Source organism: Somniosus microcephalus, chromosome 32, assembly GCF_052327205.1.
Source record: "Somniosus microcephalus isolate GS21.2 chromosome 32, FLI_Smic_1.0, whole genome shotgun sequence".
Taxonomy (NCBI): Eukaryota; Metazoa; Chordata; class Chondrichthyes; order Squaliformes; family Somniosidae; genus Somniosus; species Somniosus microcephalus.
In genome coordinates, this window is record NC_141018.1 from 28,932,374 (window position 1) to 28,958,437 (window position 26,064).

The following is a 26,064-nucleotide window of genomic DNA, read 5'->3' on the forward strand; positions in this document are numbered from 1 at the left end:
TTTGGACCTTTTGTATTCGATGTCATATTGGTGTGCCCCAAGTAACACGGACCACCTCTGTAGCCTTTGCGCTGTCATAGTGGAAACGGCCTTGTTAGGGTTGAATATGGACACCAACGGCTGGTGGTCTGTCAGTAATGTGAACTTCTTGCCCTGCAGGTAATGATTGAATTTCTTTACTCCCCACACAAGGCTGAGGGCCTCCCTATCTATCTGAGCATAATTTCGCTCAGCGGAGGTCAATGATCGGGACGCAAATGCGACTGGCCTTTCCGAGCCATTTGGTAACTTGTGTGAAAGTACTGCTCCAATTCCATAAGGGGAAGCATCACAAGCTAGACGAAGAGGTAACGTTGGGTTGAAATGAGCCAACACTTCCTCAGAGGTAATCAACGCCTTGCTTCTGCGAAAGGCCTTCTTACAGTCCTCGCTCCACTTCCATGGTACTTCTTTCCGCAACAGAGCATTCAGCGGATGCAGCACCGTGGATAGATTTGGCAGAAACTTGTGGTAATAATTAATCAACCCCAGAAACGATCTCAACTGTGATACATTTTCCGGAGCAGGGGCCTTCACGACAGCTTCTATCTTGTCAGGTGACTTGTGCAGCCCCTCTTGGTCAATGACATGACCGCAGTACGAGATCCGTTTCTGGAAGAACTCACATTTCTGGCGATTAACTCGAAGGCCATATTCCTTCAACCTGGTGAGCACCAGTTTCAAATTTGCAAGGTGTTCCCCCTCGTCCTCTCCTGTAATCAGGATATCGTCCAAGTAACACTGAGGGCTTGGAATCCCCTGTAAGACCTGCTCCATGGCCCTCTGCCAAATTGCTGGAGCCGAAGCTACTCCAAAAACCAGTCTATTATAACGATACAAGCCTCTGTGTGTGTTGATTGTGAGATACTGGCGCGACTCTTCCTCGACTTCCATTTGTAAGTCTTGGTGAAGTGTTTCCCACCAGACAATGAAGCAAAGATATCCTCAATCCGCGGAAGCGGGTATTGTACCGTGTGAAGCACCGGATTAACTGTGATCTTGAAGTCTCCGCAGATGCGGACCTTTCCCGGTCCCCCTGGCTTGTTACTTGATATACCTATCAATTCGTCCAATAAAAAGCAACGAGTTAGGAACGTAACTAAAGGTTTTTATTGACTAAATAACAGAGCCCACCCTCGTGGGTGATCGGGTCCAACAAGGAGGAATACCAGCCAGTCGACTACCTTTATACCTGGGCAGGTAGGTGGAGCCATGGGCGGAGTCGGAGGTGGTCAGCCCAGGTATAACAGCGCGACAAGAGGCGACCTCGTATCGTGATACAACAGTGATAACGGTGATAACAATACAACAGTGATAACTATAGTGTAACGATAAAAGTGGTTTACCACATTACTTGATGAAGACTTCATGACGGGAACAATGGGCGTGGCCCACTCACTCCAGTCCACCTTAGACAGTACCCCTGAACATTCAAGCTCTTCCAGTTCTGCCTCCACAGCAGGTCGTATCGCGTAAGGTACCGATCTGGCTTTGAAAAATTTTGGGCTTGCATGTTCTGCAATCTTGATTTTTGCCTTAATTCCTCTCAGTGTTCCCAGTCCTTGCTGAAATACCTCTTTAGCTTCGTCCAATATTCTGGACAACCGTTCAGGTTTGACATCTTCCTTTCCGGAATCTACCGTCATTGTGTTTAGTGAGTGCCAGTCTATCTTTATTTTCCTGATCCACTCCCGTCCCAGAAGTGGTGGACCTCCCTCGGGTAGCACATACATGTCCATTCCTCGGTGATCTTTGCCCTTGTGTCTCACCTTGACTTTTATCTTTCCGATGGGGTATACTTTATGCCCCGTGTATGTCTGCAGTACTATCTCCGTATCCCGTAGGGGAATATGTTTGAACAACTTTTTGTAATCTTGCTTATTCATGACCGTCAACGCCGATCCGGTGTCCACTTCCATTTTCACTTGGACTTTTGCAATCTGTAGTGTGACCCAGATAGTTTGTCGGTCAGCTTCTTTACTCACATTGTGAATCCTCAGACTACCCAGTTCCTTGCTGTTGGAGTCTGAATCCGAATTCTGTTCATCTGTACTCTTCCCAGTCACCTTATGTACCTTTCTGTACTTCTTCTGCGGTGACTTATTATTGCTGGTCTTCTTTCCTGACCGGCATACTTTAGCTATGTGACCAGGCTTGCCACATTTCCTACATTCCTGGTTTTTAAACCAGCATTGGTTCTGATCGTGTGTTGTCTTCCCACAACGATAACATTTCGTTGTACCCGAAGTCATTTGATCCATACTGAGTACCGCTGTCTTCCGCTGCATTTCCGCCGTGCCTCTCGCTGCGGCTTCGTGCGATGCTGCAATAAGGACAGCCTTCTCAAGTGTAAGATCGTTCTCTTCGAGCAGTCGTTTTTGTATCCCATCCTCGTCGCCACTGTAAAGTCTGTAGGTATTATGGCGAATTAATACACAGACTACAAGAGTAACTTTAACAGGACTTTACTATTCGAAGGTCAGGGCGAATCTGCCCAATAAATCCTGACACAGCACTTATATACCGGTGTGGTCACCGTCGGTATTACAGTATACAGCAGCCAAGATAAAGTAGTGCCACACCTAAAATAGTTCTCTTAAAGGTGGACGGTTACATACAATAGTTCTCTTAAAGGTAGAACAGTTACATACACTACACTCAGGACACTTCACAGCCAATGATTTGTCATGAAGTGTGGTCACTGTTGTAACATAAGCAAACGCGGCAGCCAATTTGCGCACAGAAAGTTCCCACCCAACAGCAATGAGGTAAATGACCAGCTAATCTGTTTTTAGTGATGTTGATTGAGGGATAAATATTGGCCCAGGACACTGGGGAGAACTCCCCTGCTCTTCTTCGAAATAGTGCCATTGGATCTATTTGCATCCACCCAAGAGGGAAATGGGGCCTCGGCTTAATGTCCCATCCGAAAGACGGCACCTCCGACAGTGCAGCACTCCCTCAGCACTGCACTGGGAGTGTCAGCCGAGATTTTGTGCTCATATCGCTGGAGTGAGATTTGAACCCACAACCTTATGATGTAGAAATGAGAATTCTACCAACTGAGCCACAGCTGACAGCATAAGAAGCACCTTCACTACCTAGCACTCTGTTGGAAAAGTGATAGTCTTCAAATCGTTAAAAGAAATGATTTCCGCATTGCTCGGGAAATATTTAGATTTTATATGGCTTTCAACAATTTAATAGGCATGCTAATTAGGATAAGTTTTTTTTTAACGAATATATTGTAAGAGAACTGCTTATTCTATTCTCCACAAAGGAACAGAATTATATGGCATAGAATTTACAACAAAGAAACAAGCCATTCGGCCCAACTGGCCTGTGCTGCTGTTTATGCTCCACACTGTATTCATTTCTTTGTGGGTTCAATGACGAGACATTTATGAAAGAGAATGACTTTTAATCTAAAGCTTGTTCAACTCTTTTATACAGCTTTTACAGGAGACACGATGCTTGTGATGCATCTAGAACGAAACTGAAACTAAACTAAACTGCCTTGCTTCTCTCGGTCACATGCCCTCTGCTGGTCAGGCACAAGCAATCAATACATGCAAACATGCTATTAAGGCATCATAATCGAACAGGCAAATACCATCTCTATTTGCTGATATAATTACATCTCCTTTTCTTAAAACAAAAGTATTTTACTTTTAACTAACAACATGTTTTCTTTGTATTAATCTGCATTTTAACTGTAACACTTAATGAACTTACATTATCATTATCATGATCAAGGTTTTTTAACCTTGCTTTGTATGTTCACATGAAATATGTCAATACACTAGAACTTGAAGAAAGAATAAGATAACATTACTTCCTTCTATTACAATAGTCCTTAAATTTGCTCAATGAGTCTCTCAGGAGGCTTCACGTGTCTTGAGGATTTTCTGATTGATTGTCCTTGAATCTGAGTTGTTGCCTCAGATGATTGGTTCTCAGCTGTGTGATCAGGTTGTTCAACAGTATCAGTCTCTTGACCTGCTGTGGCTGGTCCCATGAGAAGATCTCGACGATTTCTTCTCAGAACAGCACCCTCATCTGTCTGAATGGTGCATGATCTTGGTTGAACTTCACTCAGGACAGTTCCCTTCTGAGTCCATGTGTTTGTTTTGTCTTTGAACCTTACTTGGTCACCAGTGTGGAGTTCAGGTAGGTTTTGTGTTCCTCTGTCATAGTAGTACTTTTGCTTTTCTTTCTGTTGCTCTTTGAACTTCCTCACTTTCTCCCCCTCTTTCGTTTTCAAGAGGTTCTCCGGGCTGGGTAGGTTTGACCTTAGCCGACGTCCCATCAGGAGTTGGGCTGGTGACATACCACACTCGAGCGGCGTTGTGCGGTACATAAGCATGCTCTGGTAGAAGTCAGTTCCACTGTCTTTTGCCTTGTACATCAGTCTTTTCACTGTCTGGACCGATTTTTCCACTAGACCATTGGACTGTGGAAAGTGAGGACTTGACGTTGTGTGGACAAAGTCCCACTCTTTGGCAAAATGTCGGAAACTTGCATTGTAAAACTGGGGTCCGTTGTCTGTGAAGACCTCGCTTGCCACGCCATGTCTGGAGAATATGGCTTTCATACATGTTATCACAGCATCTGCAGTGGTGGTGTACAGTCTACAAACCTCTGGATACAGGGAGTAATAGTCTGTGACTACAAGATAGTCCTTCCCTTGACATACGAATAGGTCAGCGCCTACCTTCTGGTAAGGTCTGTCTGGCGCTGGGTGTGGCTTTAGTGGTTCTACTGGATTGCTTGCTCGATATTTCAGGCATATTGTGCAGTTTGACACCTCATTTGTCACATCTTGGTTGATTCGTGGCCAGTACATCACCTCTCGTGCTCTTTTCTTACACTTTTCGATTCCCAGATGTCCTCCATGGATCCTTTTTAACATCTCGGGCTGAAAATTCAGTAGGGTTAGAGCCCCATTTGAGGCGCTAGAGGGCCTAGCGCCGGAGTTATGGCCGGTTTGTAAATTCAGTGGGGCCCTGCCATCGGCGTTAGACCGGTTGCGCTGCGCCGGCACCGATGATGTCATCGGTGTGCGCAGCGTCCCGGTTGCCGTGGTGACGGGCCCCAACGCCGAAATTGAGTTGCGGCCGCCTCGCCCGTGGCAGCTGCAACTAACGATGTTTCAGCAGAGTCCTACGCGAGTTAGCGCCGGCGCATTAAGGTCGCGCGGCGGCCGGCCGCTTTCCCGCCGGCCGCCTGCCCGCACCTCCCTCCCCGGACTCCTCCACCCCCCCCCGCGGAACAGATGCGTCTGGCCTGCGAGCCCGGCACTTCTCCGAGGTGCCGGGCTCATTTTTTTCAAGATTTCAACGGCCAGCGGGCGGGTGCAGGCAGCTCCTCCTTAACTGAAGGAGGAGGCCTGCACTTCCCCAGCCTGCCGCACCGCATCGGGTGCCGCAGCGCCGGAATTGCGCCGCAATGCGGCAGTCAGCGCCCATTTCGAGGCGCTGACACCCTCCTGTAGCGCCGGCAGCCGTTTGGGCGCGGCGCTACTGAATTTTTGGCGCGTCCAGGGGGACTTAGCGCTGGCGCTAAATTTCCGGCGCTAAAGCCCTGGCGCGGCGCCAACTGAATTTCTAGGCCCTCTTTTCTCAGACTCTTTGGGATAACTATTTTACTTCCTTTGTAGATGATGTCTTCGACCACTGATAGTTCCGCCCTGCAGTTCCAGTACTCTGCCATGTCAGGTGAGCAGTCTTGCTTCATGTTGGGCAATCCATCCAAGATGCTTTTCCTCAGACGTCTCATTGTTTCATCTTTGTTTGTCTCAGTCTTTATGAGCTCCATTTTTGCATCTGCTATGGGCAGTGCACTTGTGATCATGTCCACGTAGGCGTTCACTTTTTCATCCATTGTGGTGTTTGCGGGCTCACTTGGGTCAACAGCTCTAGACAACGTGTCTGCTGTATACATCAGCTTACCCGGTGTGTACGCAACATTCAGTGTATAGTGTTGCAGCCTGATCATCATTTTTTGTATTCTAAGCGGACAGCTATTTAGTGGCTTTTGGAACAATGCAATCAAGGGCTTATGGTCAGTCTCTACACTGATTGCTTGTCCTGCCACAAACTGGTGAAATCTTTCACAAGCGTATGTGATGCTGAGCAGCTCCTTTTCTATTTGAGCATATCGCGTCTCCGCGTCTGTCATTGAGCACGATGCATATGCAATAGGTTGCCAGTAGTCATATTGTTGCAGAAGAACGGCACCGAGCCCACTCTGTGATGCACCTGATGATATCTTGATGGGTCTCACTGGGTCATAAAACCTCAGAACTGGTTCCTCTGTGAGCAGTTTCTTTAGATTGCTCCATGACTTCTCATGCTCATGATTCCATTCCCATTCTATGTTCTTTTCAGTTAGTCTTCTCAGTGGCGCCATCTTTTCTGAGAGGTTGGATATGAATTTACCCATGTAGTTGATCATTCCATTAAACCTCTGCACGTCCTTTTTGCATTGTGGCCTTGGCATATTCTCAATGGCGGACACCTTTCTGGGATCTGGTCTGATGCCCTCACTGCTAAGGATATCTCCCACGAATGTCAGTTCTGTCACCCCGAGCTGGCATTTCTCTCTATTCAGCTTCAGGTTTGTTTTCCTTGTTGCTTCCAGCACTTTTTTCAGTCTCTCGTCATGCTCAGTTCTCGTGGTTCCCCATACTATGATGTCATCCATTGATGTATCAACTCCCTCCAGGTGCTCATAGATCATATGGATTGTTTTGTGATACACTTCAGGAGCTGAGGCAATGCCAAATGGTAACCTTAGGAATCTGTATCTGCCAAATGGACTGTTGAAAGTGCACAGTCTTGAACTTGCTTCGTCCAGCTTCATCTGCCAAAATCCTGACGATGCATCTAACTTGCTGAAATATTTTGCATTTGCAAACTGTGCCATGATTCCCTCACGTGTAGGAAGCTTGAAGTGCTCTCTCTTTATTGCTCTGTTTAGATCTCTTGGATCCAGGCAAATTCTGAGCTTTCCATTCTTTTTGTCCACTACAACGAGGGAACTCACCCACTCAGTTGGCTCATCTATCTTCCGAATCACGTTCAGGCTTTCCATCCTGTCCAACTCTGCCTTCAGTTGCTTTTGAAGAGCAAACGGAACTTTTCTGCATGGATGTATGACCGGTGTCATACTTTTATCTACTCTGATCGTGTGTTCTCCTGGAATGCAGCCTAGACCCTTAAATAGGTCATAGAGTCATAGAGTTTTACAGCACAGAAAGAGGCCCTTCGGCCCATCGTGTCTGCGCCGCCCATCCATCCCTGTCCAGTCTAATCCCATTTTCCAGCATTTGGTCCATAGCCTTGTATGCAATGGCATTTCAAGTGCTCATCCAAATGCTTCTTGAATGTTGTGAGGGTTCCTGCCTCCACCACCCTTTCAGGCATTGAGTTCCACATTCCAACCACCCTCTGGGTGAAAAAGTTCCTCCTCAAATCCCCTCTAAATCTCCTGCCCCTTACCCTGAATCTATGCCCCCTTGTTATTGACCCCCCCACTAAGGGGAAAAGTTCCTCTTTATCTACCCTATCTATGCCCCTCATTATTTTGTACACCTCAATCAGGTCCCCCCTCAGCCTTCTCTGCTCCAAGGAAAACAACTCCAGCCTGTCCAGCCTCTCTTCATAGCTGAGGCGCTCCATCCCAGGTAACATCTTTGTACTCTTTCATGAGTTCATCATAGACTGTCTCTCCTTCGCTTTCCACAACGAGGACTCTCTTTACCAGGTTCAGTCTCTCACAGGCTTTTAAACCTAGTATGGCTTGCACATCCTTTGGCACCACGATTAATGCTAGCGTGTGCTCTCTGTCCTTGTGTGTTACTTTGGCAATGCATCTTCCTTTCACTGGTATATCAGTACCTGAGTATCCTGTCACTTTCACTTTGATTCCATGTATCTTTGGTCTGGGTCTAATTTTCTTAAAATCAGTCTCTGATATCACATTAACTTGTGCTCCAGTATCCAATTTAAATGGAATGTGTATGTCATTCACTTTTAGTGTCAACATCCAGTCTCTTTCTTCTTTTTTGTTTTCAGACACAACATCTACATTGAACTCCTCTATTTCGCTTTCATTTACTGTATGGACCTTGCTTTGTTGCACTTGTTTCTTGCAGCACCGAGCATAATGGTTGTTTTTGTTGCAACTATTGCATGTTTTACCATATGCTGGACACTTTTTTGGTGGATGCTGTGTACCGCATCGACTACATGTCTTTCGATTGTCCCTTTCATTTTCGTTCACTGGCCACGCCTCTTTTTTCACATTGGCGCTCTTTTTGTTAAACGGTTTATGTCCGTTCATTCTCACTGCATCCACGTTGCAGCTATTGTCACTGAACAGCTCCTTTGCCTGCAACTTCACAGTCTCTGTAGCCCTACACAGTGCTATGGCTTTTCCCAGGTCTAGATCTTGCTCTCTTAGCAGTCTTTCCCTTAGACCATTATCTGGAATACCACACACCAGTCTGTCTTTTATCAGCGAGTCTGTCAGTCCCCCAAATTCACATGATTTGCTTCTGTTTCTCAGTTCAGTCACATACTGATCAATAGTCTCACCCGTTTTCTGAACACATGTGAAAAATTTGTGCCTCTCAAACGTCACGTTACGTTTAGGTATGCAGTAGGCCTCAAACTGTTCCATTATTTTATCTAGCTTCATTTTGTCTCCATTAGCAGCGAATGTGAAGTTATTATACACCTCCAGCGCTTCATCACCCACGACATGTAAGAACACTGACGATTTCTTATTATCACTTTTCTCGTCAGCTCCGATTGCCGCTAAATACAACTCTACATGTTGTTTGAATCTCCTCCAATTTTCAGCCACATTACCTGTCAACTGAAGCGTCGCCGGTGGGAGTAAACCTTCCATTTTTCACTACGTTAGCTATTCTCTAATGGTAAGTAACGAGGTTCTCTTTTGGCTTGCTAATTTGTGGAGAGCTGATTTAACTTCAGATTTTTCCTCTTCATCTCTTTCAATCACTTCTGACACCATGTATTGATTTCTTTGTGGGTTCAATGACAAGACATTTATGAAAGAGAATGACTTTTAATCTAAAGCCTGTTCAACTCTTTTATACAGCTTTTACAGGAGACACGATGCTTGTGATGCATCTGGAACGAAACTGAAACTAAAATGAACTGCCTTGCTTCTCTCGGTCACATGCCCTCTGCTGGTCAGGCACAAGCAATCAATACATGCAAACATGCTATTAAGGCATCATAATCGAACAGGCAAATACCATCTCTATTTGCTGATATCATTACACACACGAGCCTCCTCTTCACCTCACCCCATCAACATATCCTTCTATTCCTTTCTCCTTCATGTACTTATCTAGCTTCCCATTAAATGCATCTATATTATTCGCCTCAACCACTCCCTGTGGTAGCGAGTTCCACATTCTCACTAGTCTCTGGGTGAAGAAGTTTCTCCTGAATTCCCTATTGGATTTATTGGTGACTATCTTAAATTTATGACCTTTTTAAGTAGAAATTATATAATCTGAATTAAGCTCTTCAGAGTTAGTTGTCACCAATGTTCCTTTTAATTTTTTGGGGGGCCTGCGCGGCCCCTTTAACAGGCTGTGCGGGCCATTTAAAATTCCGTGCGTGCGTGGTTTTTCTATTTAAAAGCCGTCTCACGGGCTGTGCGGGACCAGCAGCGCACTGCGCAGCCACGCAGCTTAAAGGGAACATTGGCTGTCACGTAAAGCTGCTGTAGAATATACCTCAAGCCCAAAATCGGAAGGCCGTTTCCTACTGTGTCGGTGTGTTAAGTAAATGGCCCTCTAACCTCCTGAGGCTTGGGTTAGAGTCATAGGCCTAGAAATTCGGTGGGCTGCACCACCAGTTAGCACCCAAAGAGGGCACTTAGTGGGTTTCGCGCTAGTGGCCACGCCTCCCGCGAAATTTAGCGGGGCGCTAATGGCGGCGTTAGCCTGTAGTGCTGCGCCACCATTGATGACATCATCGGTGTGCGCAGCGCCTCGCTACCGCCCCGATCACAAAATTTGGTAGCGCCCCCCGCTGTAACGCCGGTCGCAATTTGCGACCGGTTCAGTGGGGCCTACCTGTGGCGGTAGAGGCGCTAATTAAAGGAGAGGTGCGGGGCGGCCATTTTTGTTGCTGGCCGCCTGCCAGCACCTCACCGCGTTGCTGTCCCCGGCCTCCTGAGCACCCCCCACCGCGTTGTGCTGGCTGTGTCCCAAGAGCCCGGCACTTCTCCTCGGTGCCGGGCTCTTTTGCCGGCACTCGTGATCTCCGATCTCGCTGCAGCAGGCCCCTCCCCTTTAAGAAGGGAAGGCCTGCAGTACCGCAACGCGCCGTGCCACAGCGTGTGGCGCTGCGGCACGTTGCGCTGTGATTTTCAGTTGCAGCACCCCAAGAGGGATGCGGGGCGCCTCGAGCAGCGCTGCGCTTCCGTTTGGGGCAGTAAAACTGAATATCGGGCTGGCGCTCGCGGCTTCTTCCGGGGTGGTACTTCTGGCGCCCAGGCGAGACTGACGCCCCAAACGGGGCGCCACCGAATTTCTAGGCCATAGAGTCATAGGCCTAGAAATTCGGTTGTTTGCGCCAGCGGTTAGCGCCTAAAGAGACCGAGAATTGGGGCGTTACCCAATGTTGGGGCGGGCGCAATGAAGATAGCGACAACTCCCATATTGACTATACATTTAACGCCTGCGCGAGCGCAAGCAGATCATGACGTCATTTCAGTGTGCAACACCTTTTAGGGGCGCCTGAGCGGATATTGGGTGGCGCCCGGAGCCTTTACGCCTGGCGCTATTAGTGACAGTTCGAAGGAGCGTTAGCAGGCCCTTCTCGGAGTCGGGGGGCGCTATTTAAGGGGGACAGCTCTAGTATAGAAGCTTCAGCCACTTGGCCTGTTCATTGCAATCGTTGGTGGAGAGAGTTGGTGAGCTACTGTGGAGCAGAGTTTTTGGAATTTAGCATTACAGTACTTGGGACCTTCCTGTCCGGAGCAGTTGGAGCACTAGACGTAACAGCCTTTTGACCAACTGGCATCGGAATGGGAGATGCTTTGGAGGGCGACCGCCTCATGGCCGAACACTAGGGGCAGAGAGACGGCGGGAGAGAGGGCCGGGATTGGCCAGAAGGAGGAGGGGCAATGGAGGGGCAATCCGAGGGTATGCTGCGAGGGTCTTTAGGCAGCAGTGTCATACCTTGACATGTCGGAGGAGCAGTGTGTGTGAAGGCTCCGAATCGGGAGGGACGTTGTTACTGAGCTGTGCCACCTGCTTGCTGAGGATCTGCAGCCGCGTCTACGGTGCAGGACCTCTCTGTCGGTGGCCGTTAAACTGACTGTTGCCCTCAATTTTTATGGCAACGGATCCTTTCAGTCAGCCATTGGGGACATTGCGAATATCTCTCAGGTTGCAGTCCACTGTTGCATCCGGCAAGTTACAGCTGCCCTTTATAGGCGAAGGCGTCAATTCATCACCTTCCCTCTGACCCTGGAGAAGCAGACGGAGCGCGCGCAGGGCTTCGCTGCTATTGCGGACTTCCCCATGGTGCAGGGGGTGATTGACTGTACACACGTGGCTTTGAGGGCGCCATTCCAGAATCCTGAGGACTTCTGCAGCCGCAAGGGCTTCCACTCCCTCAACATGCAGCTGGTCTGTGACCACCACCAAATCATCATGGCAGTCAACGCCCAATTCCCAGGGAGCAGCCACGATGCCTTTATCCTGCAGTAGACCTCAGTTTGTTACCTTTTTGAGGGGCCGGCTCGACCACGAGGCTGCCTTATTGGGGACAAGGGCTATCCTCTCTGCCCATGGCTGATCACACCACTCCGTGTGTCCGCCACCCCAGCAGAAGAGCTGTTCAGCAGCAGCCATCAGGCGGCCAGGAACATTGTAGAGCACACTATTGGTGTGCTCAAAAAGCGTTTCCGATGTCTTGACCATTCGGGGGGAGCCCTGCAGTACTCGCCGGAGCAAGTGGGTCACATCGTCGTCGTCTGCTGCATGCTCCACAACTTGGCGATTCGACGCACCCAGCCAATTCCAGCTGTCCCTCAACGTCCAGCAGAGCAGGCGGTCGAGGAGGAGGAGGAGGAGGAGGAGGAGGAGGAAGAGCAGGCGGAGGAGGAGGAGGAGGAGGAGCATGCGGACGAGGAGGAGGAGGAGGAGGAGGAACATGGAAGGGCTCCTGAAAGTGGAAGGGCCATCCGTCAGAGGCTCATGAGGACTCGTTTCGAGGCCCCTCTGGCGGAATGATGAGTGTCTTTACTCCTGCGCACTTTGGATGTTTGAAAGCCTCTGAAGGCCAGCATCACTGTAATTAGTCACGTGCACCATAGCACATTAAAACTTCTCTTTATTGTCACAAAAGTCTTTCATTACAGCAAAACAACGTCATGTCAACAGAAACCATAACTAACAAAATAACAGTTAACTCTTCGGCAAAGCCGCAAAACTAAACAAACCATTTCCAACAATTACAACAGGTGAGGGTGTCCTTGAATTTGGCCAAGGAAATGTCTCAGCACCTCCCTCTACTGCTGGCCCCTTGATGGAGAATGACTTCTCTTTCATGGACGGCCCCTTCCCTCCCTGCTGCTCCTACGTAATTGAACCCCAGTGGCGGGGTGAAGGCTGGGGGACGCCTGCTGACTGTGTGGAAGCGCAGAAGCCCCTGAGGGACGGCCTGGCCGACCTCTGGGCTTGGAGGGTGTGGATGCAGGATGCTTGATCTGAGCATGGCTGGAAGCAGTGTGCCCTGCAGGTGGTGGCAGCTGCACTGCAGACGTACCAGCGCTGGCATGTGCAATGGTCACCTGCCGAGAGAGGACACCTGCACCATGGTCGGACGACACACTGGCTCTCTGAGGGGACCGGCTCGGCTCATCCGCCACAATTGCATGCTCCACTGATTCCTGGCCTTGTATGGGACTGGAAGGGCCCGGGGTGATCCTAGCTGATGCAGATAGGGTGGCTGCAGTGAGAGTTCGCGTTGCCTCAATCTGGGTGTGGACGAGGCTGGCAAGTGACTGCGTGGCAGCAGTGAGGACCTGTGAGCCAGGTGCCAGTGCTTCGGAGAAGCCCTGGACAGTTCTTTCCATTGCTTCAGACAAGGCCGGTGCCGACCGCTCCACTGCCTCGGACAAGCCCTGGACAGACCTTTCCAGGGATTGTCCGAAGCCCTGAACAGTCCTTTCCATAGCGGCCTCGAAGCCCTGGACAGTCCTCTCCATTGTTGGCCCGAAGCCCTGGACAGTCCACTCCATTGTTGCCCCGAAGCCCTGGACAGTCCTCTCCATTGTTGCCCTGAAGCCCTGGAGAGTCCTGTCCATTGTTGCCCCGAAGCCCTGGAGAGTCCTGTCCATTGTTGCCCCGAAGCCCTGGAGAGTCCTCTCCATTGTTGTCCCGAAGTCCAACACACTCTTTGCCAGTGTATTTATTGACAGAGGCATCCTCCCCACTGCTGCCATCAGCTCAGTGTGCCTGAGCCGGGCCTGGGTGCTCATTTCAGCCAGGCGACGCACCTCCTCTGCACTCTGTGCAGCAGTCATCACTACCTGCCTTGCCCTCCGGGGAGACGGTGGCCGAACTTGCCTACCCGCCTTGCGTTGCTGCATGCCGCTTGTTCCGGCAACTGGCTGATCCTCAGAGCTCCCCCCGCTCCCCTCCAGGGAACTACTATCCCCAGTCTGTAGATGTGTATGCTCCCCTGAGATTGGAACGGATGGTCCGGCTTCCTCCTGATCCTCGCCTCCGGAGGCACTGGCACTGGCAGCTTCAGGGCGTTGAGCCCGAGTTGGTGATGCATCATCTGAAAGCAGGGAGGTGGAAGAGTGGCTTTAGCAAAAGGACAGGTCGGCGGAAAGGCATGCCAGATTGCGGCAAGGCTCTGACATGGCTGCACACTGAGGAAGCATGCTGGCGGGGGGACCAAGTGGAAGGAAACAGCTGAAAAAGGAAAGAGCCTTACCCTCGTTGTCGAGAATGGGGTCGGCAGCTGCAGTGGTAACAGGACCAGACAGACGTCCTCCAAGAATCTGGTGCACTCTCTCCTCGAGATCCGTCAGAGTGACGACTTGTGGAGGTCCGCCACCGGTTCGATGCTGCTCCTTCCGCATCGTCGCCAGCTTGGACTGCAGGGGAAAGAAGGGGAAGCTCTGTAACATGAGGCCTTGTGAGATCATCTCATGCCCTCCATGGTGCAAGAGCCCTTACATGAGGCCTTGAGAGATCATCGCATGCCCCCCATGGTGCAAGAGCCCTTACATGAGGCCTTGAGAGATCATCTCATGCCCCCCATGGTGCAAGAGCCCTTACATGAGGCCTTGAGAGATCATCGCATGCCCCCCATGGTGCCAGAGCCCTTACATGAGGCCTTGAGAGATCATCTCATGCCCCCTATGGTGCAAGAGCCCTTACATGAGGCCTTGAGAGATCATCGCATGCCTCCCATGGTGCAAGAGCCCTTACATGAGGCCTTGAGAGATCATCTCATGCCCCCCATGGTGCAAGGGCCCTTACATGTGGCCTTGAGAGAAATGTCCATGTGTGTGCCCAGAAAGGGCCATGGGTGCTTGCTGACAGATGGCCATTGGGGCATCATGGCAACAGGGTGCTCGAAGTCAGGTGCAGATGGAGGGAATCAGAAGTTTGCATAACCAACACTCACCCTAACGACCCGAGTGAGGTCGTTGAATTTCTTCCTGCACTGAACAGGGGTCCTGGTCGCCATGCTGCTGGAGTTGACCCTCAGAGAAACCTCCCTCCAAGATCGCCGGTAAGCCTTTTGATTCGGCCTCTTGCCATTGTCAGGATACAGAACATCTCGACGGCGCTCAACTGCAGACACCAAATGGTCCAGAACCTCAGTGCTGAAGCGCTCTGCTCTCTGTCTCACCTTCTCCATCCTGAACAAGCTTCTTGCGCCAGAGAAGGGCGAGCGCCGATTCTGAGGCCTACAGGGCGTTGAGTGTGGCAGCTCAGGCTGACTGACCCACCCCTTTAAGAGCCGGCCGGCGCCTGGAAGTCTCATGGTTTCCGGTAATTGAGATCACCTGCGCTGCGCCCGTCCGCGCCGATATTGGGTAGCGCCTGAACTTTTGCACCTTAGGAGCCCCGTGCAACATCTGAGTTTGCGCCTCAATCCCCTTTGGGGGCGATGCAACCCAATATCTCGCCAGGCAGCGATAAGTTTCGTCTGGCTATAAACTTAGCGCTCCGCCAGTTCTAACGCCTCAAGCGGGGCTATACCCAATTTCTAGGCCATAGAGTTATACAGCACAGAAAAAGGGCCTTCGGCCCATCGTGTCCGCGCCGACCCTCAAGCCTGTCTATTCTAATCCCATTTTCCAGCACTTGGTCCATAGCCTTGTATGCTATGGCGTTTCAAGTGCTCATCTAAATGCTTCTTGAATGTTGTGAGGGTTCCTGCCTCTACCACCCTTTCAGGCAGTGAGTTCCAGATTCCAACCACCCACTGGGTGAAAAAGTTTTTCCTCAAATCCCCTCTAAACCTCCTGCCCCTTACCTTGAAACTATGCCCCCTGGTTATTGACCCCTCTACTAAGGGGAAAAGTTCCTTTCTATCTACCCTATCTATGCCCCTCATAATTTTGTACACCTCAATCAGGTGCCCCCTCGGCCTTCTCTGCTCTAAGGTAAACAACCCCAGCCTGTCCAGTCTCTCTTCATAGCTGAAGCGCTCCAGTCCAGGTAACATCCTGGTGAATCTCCTCTGCACCCTCTCCAGTGCAATCACATCCTCCCTATAGTGTGGCAACCAGAACTGCACACAGTATTCCAGCTGTGGCCGAACTAGCGTTTTGTACAGCTCCATCATAACCTCCCTGCTCTTATATTCTATGCCTCGGCTAATGAAGGCAAGTAACCCATATGCCTTTTTAATCTACCTGTTCTGCTGCCTTCAGGGATCTATGTACATGATTCTTCATCAACACTCCCTAATTCCCAGCGGGAATCAAGCAAACATTCCAGAACATCAATCCATTCCCACTTTTGCCTTGTAGACCTATACTGCTGCGGGCTGGGTCGACGTGGGACTAGACAAGGCCATTTAGCACACGTGAGCTTCGGGGGGCGGGGGGCCAGAGAAATTCTCACACCTCTCACTCACAGATCCCAAAGCTGAGTGGTCTTTTACAAGTTGCGTTACCCAGCTTTTCAGTGCGTAGGAAGTGTGGCAATCCTTAGGCAAGGGACTCTTTGAACTTTGTGATATAAAAAAAATGAAGGGATTTTTCAAAGCAGAACATAAATTATCACCATTATCAGATTATAGTCTCTACATCGTGAAAAATAAAGTAATTATCTGGAAACCAAGATAGTTAAGCAGAGATCCTTGTAAGAAGGCAATGGATATTTTAAGAACCTTACTGTACTCAGAGGCTGCAACCTGTGAATGCCCTCAGTCAAGCTCATCAATAGGACTGATGCCGCATTTACTAAATGAACCTTGCTGTCTGATATAAAAACATCACTCCTGTTCATGAATGTGGTGCCTTTTAATTCAATTTTGTAATAATTCTTCTTATAGATCTTGGAATGTTATTTAAAATCTAACCCTGGGGCCATTTACCAATCAAATCAGAAAATAAAGTAGAACGTCATGTTTCAAATGAGGCCATTTGACAGCAGGCGCTGGGAGCTGGAGATGTTGTAACATTTGTAAGTGGATGTAATTATTACTTGTTGCTCTTGTGACTGCGTTTGGCAAAGTGTGCACACACACCCACACAATCACACACACACCCACACAACCACACACACACCCACACACACACCCACACACCCACACAAACACACACATACCCCCACACACACCCACACAACCACACACATACCCCGACACACACCCACACACCCACCTACACAACCACACACACACTTGCACACCAATGTTCCCCCTAATTGTTTTGGCGACCGCGCGGCCCCTTTAACGGGCTGCACAGCTCATTCAAACCTCCGTGCATGTACTGATAATCCGGCTCAGCGGCTGCGCGGGACCTCGAGACAGCTGCACGGCCACGCTGGGGCGACGCTTAACGGGAGCGTTCATGCACACCCATCGACACACGCACACCTACACACACCTCACACACACACCCATCGACACACGCACACCTACACACACCTCACACACACACCCATCGACACACACCTCACACACACCTCACACACACACCCATCGACACACGCACACCTACACACACCTCACACACACACCCATCTACACACACCCATCGACACACGCACACCTACACACACCTCACACACACACCCATCGACACACACCTCACACACACACCCATCGACACACGCACACCTACACACCCATCGACACACGCACACCTACACACCTCACACACACACCCATCGACACACGCACACCTACACACCTCACACACACACCCATCGACACACGCACACCTACACACACCTCACACACACACCCATCTACACACACCTCACACACACACCCATCTACACACACCCATCTACACACACACACTCACATCTACACACACCCATCTACACACACCTCACACACACACTCACATCTACACACACCCATCTACACACACCTCACACACACATCTACACACACCCATCTACACACACCTCACACACACCCATCTACACACACCCATCTACACACACCTCACACACACTCACATCTACACACACCCATCTACACACACCTCACACACACACATCTACACACACCCATCTACACACACTCACATCTACACACACCCATCTACACACACCTCACACACACATCTACACACACCCATCTACACACACCTCACACACACCCATCTACACACACCCATCTACAAACACCTCACACACACTCACATCTACACACACCCATCTACACACACCTCACACACACACATCTACACACACCCATCTACACACACCTCACACACACTCACATTGACACACACCCATCTACACACACACATCCATCTCCTCCCCCATACACACACCCACACAGATACACACACCCTCACACCCATCTCATTCCCCATACACACATCCATACAGGTACACACACACACACACACGTCCATGCACACACACCCTCACACCCATCTCCTCCCCCATACACACACCCACACAGATACACACAGGTACACACACACACACACACACACACACACGCATAACCATCCTTCCCACCCCCACACACACCACAGAACCCAACCACGCACTTATGCCTTGATAACTCAGTAGAACCATATCAGATTCAGTTGCAAAAGCATTTGAAACTACAATATTGTACAATAAGGTAGAGTTTCCGCTTTGGGCACAATCAAGAAATTGTACCAAAAAGTGCATTTGAAATTGCGTTGGTTAGATTAGGCTTCAAGTTTACATTAAAATTAATTTGCAATAACATAAAAGTAAAATCTCCCATGAACCAGCGCACTCGGGCAGCATAATAGAGCATAATTGTTTAATTTTTCCCCTTTCCATTAAGAAGTATTCCTTGATGTACGTAAGAGTGGTATCCTGGGGCAGTTTTATTATTACAGCAGAACAGGCACTTATCACCAAAAATTAGCATTTTTAAAAGGGTGTCCCGTCCTCCACCTCACCCCCCCTGCCCGCCCCCACCCCTTGGCCGGGATCTTACCTGAAGAAGCATTGGGGGCGGGACTGCTGCCTTTCGGGTTCTAGTCCCACCCCCCAGCGACGTCCGATGCACAGATGCTATTTTGCATCAATTGGCCTTGTTAAGCCCCGCCCTGAGGGCTTGCCAGCCAATTAAGGAAAAAGCCTGTGTCAGATGACGTTAGTTGATGACGCGTCATCTGCCGGTTTTCTTAAAGGGGCCACCACCATTTCTTTTTGACAGATTTTTTTTTCAGTGTTTGACAGCATTGAGGAGCTGCAAACACTGACAATCACTGTACAAAAGTTTAGCCCTTGCACCCAGGCTCTCCAGTGACTCTCTCCTTCGGCTAAAACAGATGGCAGATGCAGGTGAGTTTACAGAAGTGATCTGTCATTGGTGAGAGAGGTTCTGCCAATGAGGTGGGACTACACAAACACTTCAAAGCTTGTCACATACAGAAAATTCTAAACACATTAAAAATTACTTTCCCAACATTTTCTGACCTCTGCAACTCACCAGTGTCCCATTGAATCCTTCACATCACTTCTGCAGCTGTCATCTATACACAAACATTACAGTAGACCCACAGCACACCACACTTACCCTGGCGGGGTTTCCCAACATTGGGAAGCCCGCAGTAGAAGTGTCAAATTTGGAAAAAGCCTCTTAGCTGCCTGTTAACAACCTGTTAACAAGCAGTTAAGTGGCTATAATCCTCTTCCCGCCGCTAGGAGTCAGGTCCCTGCGCAAATCGGGGACCTGACTCCCGGGAAGATTGATTGGAGGTGGGTTGGAAGCGGGTTCGGGACCCGCTGCCAATCTTTTTGATATTGCCAGCAGTCCCACCTCCAAGCCCGACCCCTGAGCGCCGGCAAAATCGCCCCCCTTATGTTTACTTGTGCAGACGGCAATTCATACACACAAACATGGTATCCCCACCTCCCTACTGTCTCCGAGAATGCACCTGAGCAAAAGACTGGGCACTTTGACTGTGAACAATACTCTTGCTTGGCAAGATGTCTGCACAGGTGATTGCGGTAAAGACAAAAGTTGTGGGACATCTCTGAAAAGTTATGGATCACCCCACTAAAGTTTGCTACATTACAACAGTGACTACGCTTCAAAAAAAGTACTTTGTTGGCTGTAAAGTGCTTTGGGATGTCCAATGATTGTGAAGGGTGCTATATAAATGCAAGTATTTCTTTTATTTTCCATTTCCAAAACTTGTTGGCCTTCCATCAACTGACAAATCGCAGATATTTGAGTCTAACTTTTTGGGTCTGTGAATATAATGAAGGTCAAAGGAAAATATTTCCCCTTTTGTAAATAAACACTAGTCTATTCACTGATTTATACAGACATGGTGTGCATAATCTAAAATCACATTGCTCCAGATCAGCCATGATCTTACTGAATGGCGGAGTAGGCTCAAGGAGCCGAGTGGCCTTTCCTGCTCTTAATTCGTGTGTTCGTATGTCCAAGAATTGATGTTCTATTCTAACAAAGATAAAAACTCAAAAATATCAATCAATAAAAATCTGAAAATGAAACCAACATGATGCAAAAAATACTATTTATTGTATTGTATTAAAAGTGTTACATAATGCATGTTCATTACGACTGCTATGTATAGCTAAAATGCTATTATTGTGTGTTAAGAGTGCTATATATTGCATCTATATTAAGAATAGTATGTATTGTATGTCTGTTAAGAATGCTAGTCATTGGAATACATTGAGAATGTTATGTGTTGCATGTGTATTAAGAATATGACATACATCAACATCACCAAAACAGATGATCTGGTCATTATCACATTGCTGTTTGTGGGAGCTTGCTGTGCGCAAATTGGCTGCCGCGTTTCCTACATTACAACAATGACTCCACTTCAAAGAGTTCTTCATTGGCTGTAAAGTGATTTGAGATGTCCAGAGGTCGTGAAAGGAACTTTATAAATGCAAGCCTTTCTTTTATTTTCTCTTTTAGTTATGCAGTAAGGAGACTATTTGTCGCATTATTTTCTCTGGATTGCCAACTTCGTTTTTTTTTGTGAACCGTATTGGATTAGCAAAAAAAAAAAGGCTGACTGCTAAATTTGCACCGTTCTAGCGATAATCTCCCAGGTGTAGGTTTTAAATGGTCTTTAAAGTTTCAAAGGTTTCTGCTGCATGGGCCACTAGGGGCGAATCTATCTGCTCGGCTTGAGGAGTCGGGTCCCCGGGGCACCTGGATTTACAGGAAAGTCATGTTTCCATGTCATTAACTGCACATAACCTATTACCTGTTCTGGCCCAGATGCTTTGGGAGATCTGTTCTGTGCTGATCACAATATCCTCAACAAACCGCAGTTCATTAAGTAGGAGCAGGAATAAAATACTGTCTATCAAAACTACTGTAACTTGCAAAGAGAGAGCTTATTGCTTACTGATGCAGATAAATAGCAATAATATAATGTGTCTCCATCTAGATATTTATCTATTACACATATACTGGGCATATATCGACAATAGGAACCTATGTACCCATTGTGAGTATATTTATTATGTCTGCAAGATAAACTAACGTGAAATATATTTGCTTGCAGGTATCTCTACATTTGTATAGCATATTGATGATGTTAATAGAGGACACAGAGGAGATTTACGAGGATGTTGCCAGGACTGATGAATTTTAGCTCTGAGGAAAGATTGGATAGGCTGGGGTTTGTTTTCTTTGGAACAGAGGAGGCTGAGGGGAGATTTAATTGAGGTGTATAAAATTATGAGGGGCCTAGATAGAGTGGATAGGACAGACCTATTTCCCTTAGCAGAGAGGTCAATAACCAGGGGGCAGAGATTTAAAGTAACTGGGGAGGATTAGAGGGGAGTTGAGGAGAACTTTTTTCACCCAGAGGGTGGTGGGGATCTGGAACTCACTGCCTGAAAGGGTGATAGAGGCAGGAACCCTCATCACATTTAAAAAGTACTTGGATATGCGCTTGAAGTGCCGTAACCTACAGGGCTACAGACCAAGAGCTGGAAAGTGGGATTAGGCTGGAGAGCGCTTTGTCGGCCGGCACAGACACGATGGGCCAAATGGCCTCCTTCTGTGCCGTAAATTTCTAATGATTCTATAATATATACCCACAAACCTGCCGAATGCATCATAGAATCTTACAGCACAGAAGGAGGCCATTCGGCCCGCCTTGCCTGTGCCGGCTCTTGGAAGGAGCAGTTCTATTTCGTCCCAGGCCCCAGCAAATTAGTTCCATTCAAATACATGTCCAATTGCCCTTTGAATGTTCCTATGGAATCTGAATCCACCAGCCTTTATATATTAACACGACAAACAGAAATGAACTCTTGGTAAAAGATCAGAATTCAGTGAAACCTATTCAATCCACTCAATATTATTTACTAAAAAATAGCGTGTTAACCCGCCGGGAAATAAAGCACCCTTTGCTTGAGAGAAGGGTTTTTGATAATTAACATGCAAACGATTTGATTCAGAAGAGTTCTCCGTGACACCGCCGCTTGCACCAATGCTGGACTAGTCCCCCAGTTGTATTTTACCCAGAGTCTGGATTTCTATATTCCAATAATTGCAGGTAATTTGGGGGTTTGTAACCAAAGCAGAACACCAAAACCAAGGACTGGGGCTTCTAATTTAATTCTAAATGAAGGAGGTTTACGGTGCCAATATGACAACGGCGTGGAGAAGTAATTAACTCTTAATAAAGCATGTGTTATCAAGTTATTATTTGAACATGTATCCTTTCCTGTTATAATTGAGCGCAAAAAAATTATAAACCATTTCAGCTAACGTGAGACTGCAGCATGCAACCACTTCAGCCACCAGCAACTAGACATGGCTTCAAGAGGGCAAATAGACATGGTTTAAAGAGAGCAACTAGACATGGCTTAAAGAGGGCAACTAGACATGGCTTAAAGAGGGCAACTAGACATGGCTTAAAGAGGGCAACTAGACATGGCTTAAAGAGGGCAACTAGACATGGCTTAAAGAGAGCAACTAGACATGGCTTAAAGAGGGCAACTTGACATGGCTTAAAGAGGGCAACTAGACATGGCTTAAAGAGGGTAACTAGACATGGCTTAAAGAGGGCAACTAGACATGGCTTAAAGAGGGCAACTAGACATGGCTTAAAGAGGGCAACTAGACATGGCTTAAAGAGGGCAACTAGACATGGCTTAAAGAGGGCAACTAGACATGGCTTAAAGAGGGCAACTAAACATGGCTTAAAGAGGGCAACTAGACATGCTTTAAAGAGGGCAACTAAGCATGGCTTAAAGAGGGCAACTAGACATGGTTTAAAGAGGGCAACTAGACATGGCTTAAAGAGGGCAACTAGACATGGCTTCAAGAGGGCAACTAGACATGGCTTAAAGAGGGCAATTAGACATGGCTTAAAGAGGGCAATTAGACATGGCTTAAAGAGGGCAACTAGACATGGCTTAAAGAGGGCAACTGGACATGGCTTAAAGAGGACAACTAGACATGGCTTAAAGAGGGCAACTTGACATGGCTTAAAGAGGGCAACTAGACATGGCTTAAAGAGGGCAACTAGACATGGCTTCAAGAGGGCAACTAGACATGGCTTAAAGAGGGCAACTAGACATGGCTTAAAGAGGGCAATTAGACATGGCTTCAAGAGGGCAACTAGACATGGCTTCAAGAGGGCAACTAGACATGGCTTCAAGAGGGCAACTAGACATGGCTTCAAGAGGGCAACTAGACATGGCTTAAAGAGGGCAACTAGACATGGCTTAAAGAGTACAACTAGACATGGCTTAAAGAGGGCAACCAGACATGGCTTCAAGAGGGCAACTAGACATGGCTTAAAGAGGGCAATTAGACATGGCTTAAAGAGGGCAATTAGACATGGCTTAAAGAGGGCAACTAGACATGGCTTCAAGAGGGCAACTAGACATGGCTTAAAGAGGGCAACTAGACATGGCTTAAAGAGGGCAACTGGACATGGCTTCTAGAGGGCAACTAGACATGGCTTAAAGAGGGCAACTAGACATGGCTTAAAGAAGGCAACTAGACATGGCTTCAAGAGGGCAACTAGACATGGCTTAAAGAGGGCAATTAGACATGGCTTAAAGAGGGCAATTAGACATGGCTTAAAGAGGGCAACTGGACATGGCTTCAAGAGGGCAACTAGACATGGCTTAAATAGGGCAACTAGACATGGCTTAAAGAGGGCAAAGTAGCCAAGGGGAACCAAACGGAATCTCTGATAAAGGGGCGGCCAGCTACAACGTGCAAAATTGGGGAGGGCGGGCGGGTGTGCGCGAAAGGAGAAGCATTGCATGTTTAAAACCAAATGCACCAGGGGTGAGGCGTAATGTCGGGGCTGTTAAAACTGGCGGCCCCCGTGAACGGTTTCTGTGGCAAGAATTTTTGTTGCCATATTTTTTTGCACCCATTTCAGCCACTGGAGTCGGCAAGTACTGCACCTGTAAAACTCCCCCCCAGCCCGCTTGCACACAGCTCACTCTGCAAAGCGATTATTGATAATAAAGATCAGGAGGTTCAGATCTGTCCGATTGACGTTTCTGTGCTAAAAAGGCGAGTTATTCGGCCGCCAAATGCCACAATTAGATACGACCCACCTTCTCGTCGATCCTGCCAGTTCATCCGCCAGTTTTGAGCATCTTCTGCGCGGAAAGGTTTAAACTTCCAAACAAGTCCTCTCTGGTTCTTAAAGCTGCCCGCTGTCCTTCTGTAGCCACGGCGTTCGTTCAAGGATACAAAGTTAGAATGAACTTTTCAAGTTCCTTCATCGACACACCCCTGACCCACCCTAAATTAAAATGTAGATTGCCAACATAACACACACACACACAAACTGTGAGCTTTCTTGATCCGAATTTAATGTTTACAAACTGCTCTATAAATGTATATATTTATATATATATATATATATATGATATATTATGTTTACAATACATTACTGCTGATAGTTCAGTAAGTAGGTGTAGTTAGGTAAGGGAGGTTCAAGCTGGTCGTCTTTTGTCACTTTTTTAACCATTTCTTTATCTGCGCAGCAAAGCGAACGTTTGATGCCCCGTGGAGGTTGACTGGGTTCCTCCTCCTCCTCCTCCTCCTCAACTTGCTCGGCTCCAACCCACAGTCCGTCCCCGGTGTCTGGGGGCTGGTAGCCGGCTTCAGTCGGGTCCAGGGGCTCCTTGGACAGCAGGATGCAGATGGAGGGGACGTTCTTCAAGAGGGTGAGGTTCTGGCGACCCTCCCGGGGCTCCCGGTGCTCCCAGGTCTCCTGCAGGCTCTTGTAGCGCAGCTTGGTGAGCTGGTGCAGCCCCCTGATCCGCCTCTTCATGATCTCCACGCAGGTGATGGTCTTGGTCACCGCCCTGCCCGAGCCGCTGAACACGATCTGCTTGGTGCACTCCAGCTCCATCCTGCCCATGGCGAAGCCCATCAGGTTCCTGATCTTGCTGCCCTCTTTCACTCTCATCTCCACAATGTCCGCGGGCAGGTTCCCGAAGGGCAAGGGGCTTTCCTCCTCGGTTTTCCGAATTTTCCTGTAATTCTCCATGTCCCCACCTTTCAACGGGACCTGCATGGCCGGTCGCTCTGAGGGCAGCGATTACACGGGAATCTCTGGCATCTCTTATATTTTATTTTTCAACCAAGTTCCCCAAACTTTTCCCCCCCCCCACCCCCACTTCAGTCTTCAGAGATCTCCAAGGCGAACCATCGCCCGCTGGTGGACTGGGCGAAGTTTGCAAAGCAAAGGGAGAAGGGGAGAAGGTTCAACGCAATGCTCCAGGAATGCAAAAGGCTTCTCGGTGGCTGGAGTCAACTGCACTGGCGTATCCCTCAGCAAGTCTACTGGCAGATCCGCAACCAAACCCCCTCCTTATCCTTCCTGATTTTGCACAGTCTCCCTCCGATCTGTGGCCATCATCCGCTCCTGAGATCGGTCCTCAGTCCCGAAAGGACGGTGCATTCCTTACCAGGGTTCAAGGAGCCTCCTCCTGTTAAGCTGCCGAGGAGTCCCTCATGGTGAACCAATCCCCCTTTCCCGGAGCGCCGGGTGTGTCAAACAAGCCTCTTCATCTACTCCTTGCCGGAGCGCTGGAAGACAAGCACACACTGCTACAGGGCGAACGTGCTGCCTCTCTCTCTCTCTCTCTCTCAGTGTGGACCTGTGCTACCCACAGCCCCCTTGATTCACTGCGAATGAATCTGTCCCATCATTTAACCGCTTCAGCACCAAGCTCCTCTCGATCCTCCCCTTGGCACTTGGATATTGCCAGTGCTGCATAGGAGACACACTGGAGCTGTACCTCTGTAATCTCCTTCAGCCCCACAACCCCCCGAG

The 26,064-nt window shown here is 48.5% G+C and overlaps 1 protein-coding gene across 1 annotated transcript; it reads right to left on the reverse strand.

Moving 5' to 3' along the window:
• Positions 1 to 24,576: 24,576 nt before the first annotated feature.
• On the reverse strand, positions 24,577 to 25,389 carry LOC147097353 (ribonuclease P protein subunit p25-like protein). The gene has a single exon (XM_085972023.1). The coding sequence runs from the start codon at positions 25,300 to 25,302 to the stop codon at positions 24,670 to 24,672; it is 633 nt and encodes a 210-aa protein (XP_085828149.1). The 5' UTR covers positions 25,303 to 25,389; the 3' UTR covers positions 24,577 to 24,669.
• Positions 25,390 to 26,064: the final 675 nt, after the last annotated feature.

What these genes read in the sequence shown, in the direction of transcription:
- LOC147097353 (XM_085972023.1), bottom strand. Translation starts at nt 25,302, where the DNA reads ATGCAGGTCCCGTTGAAAGGTGGGGACATGGAGAATTACAGGAAAATT.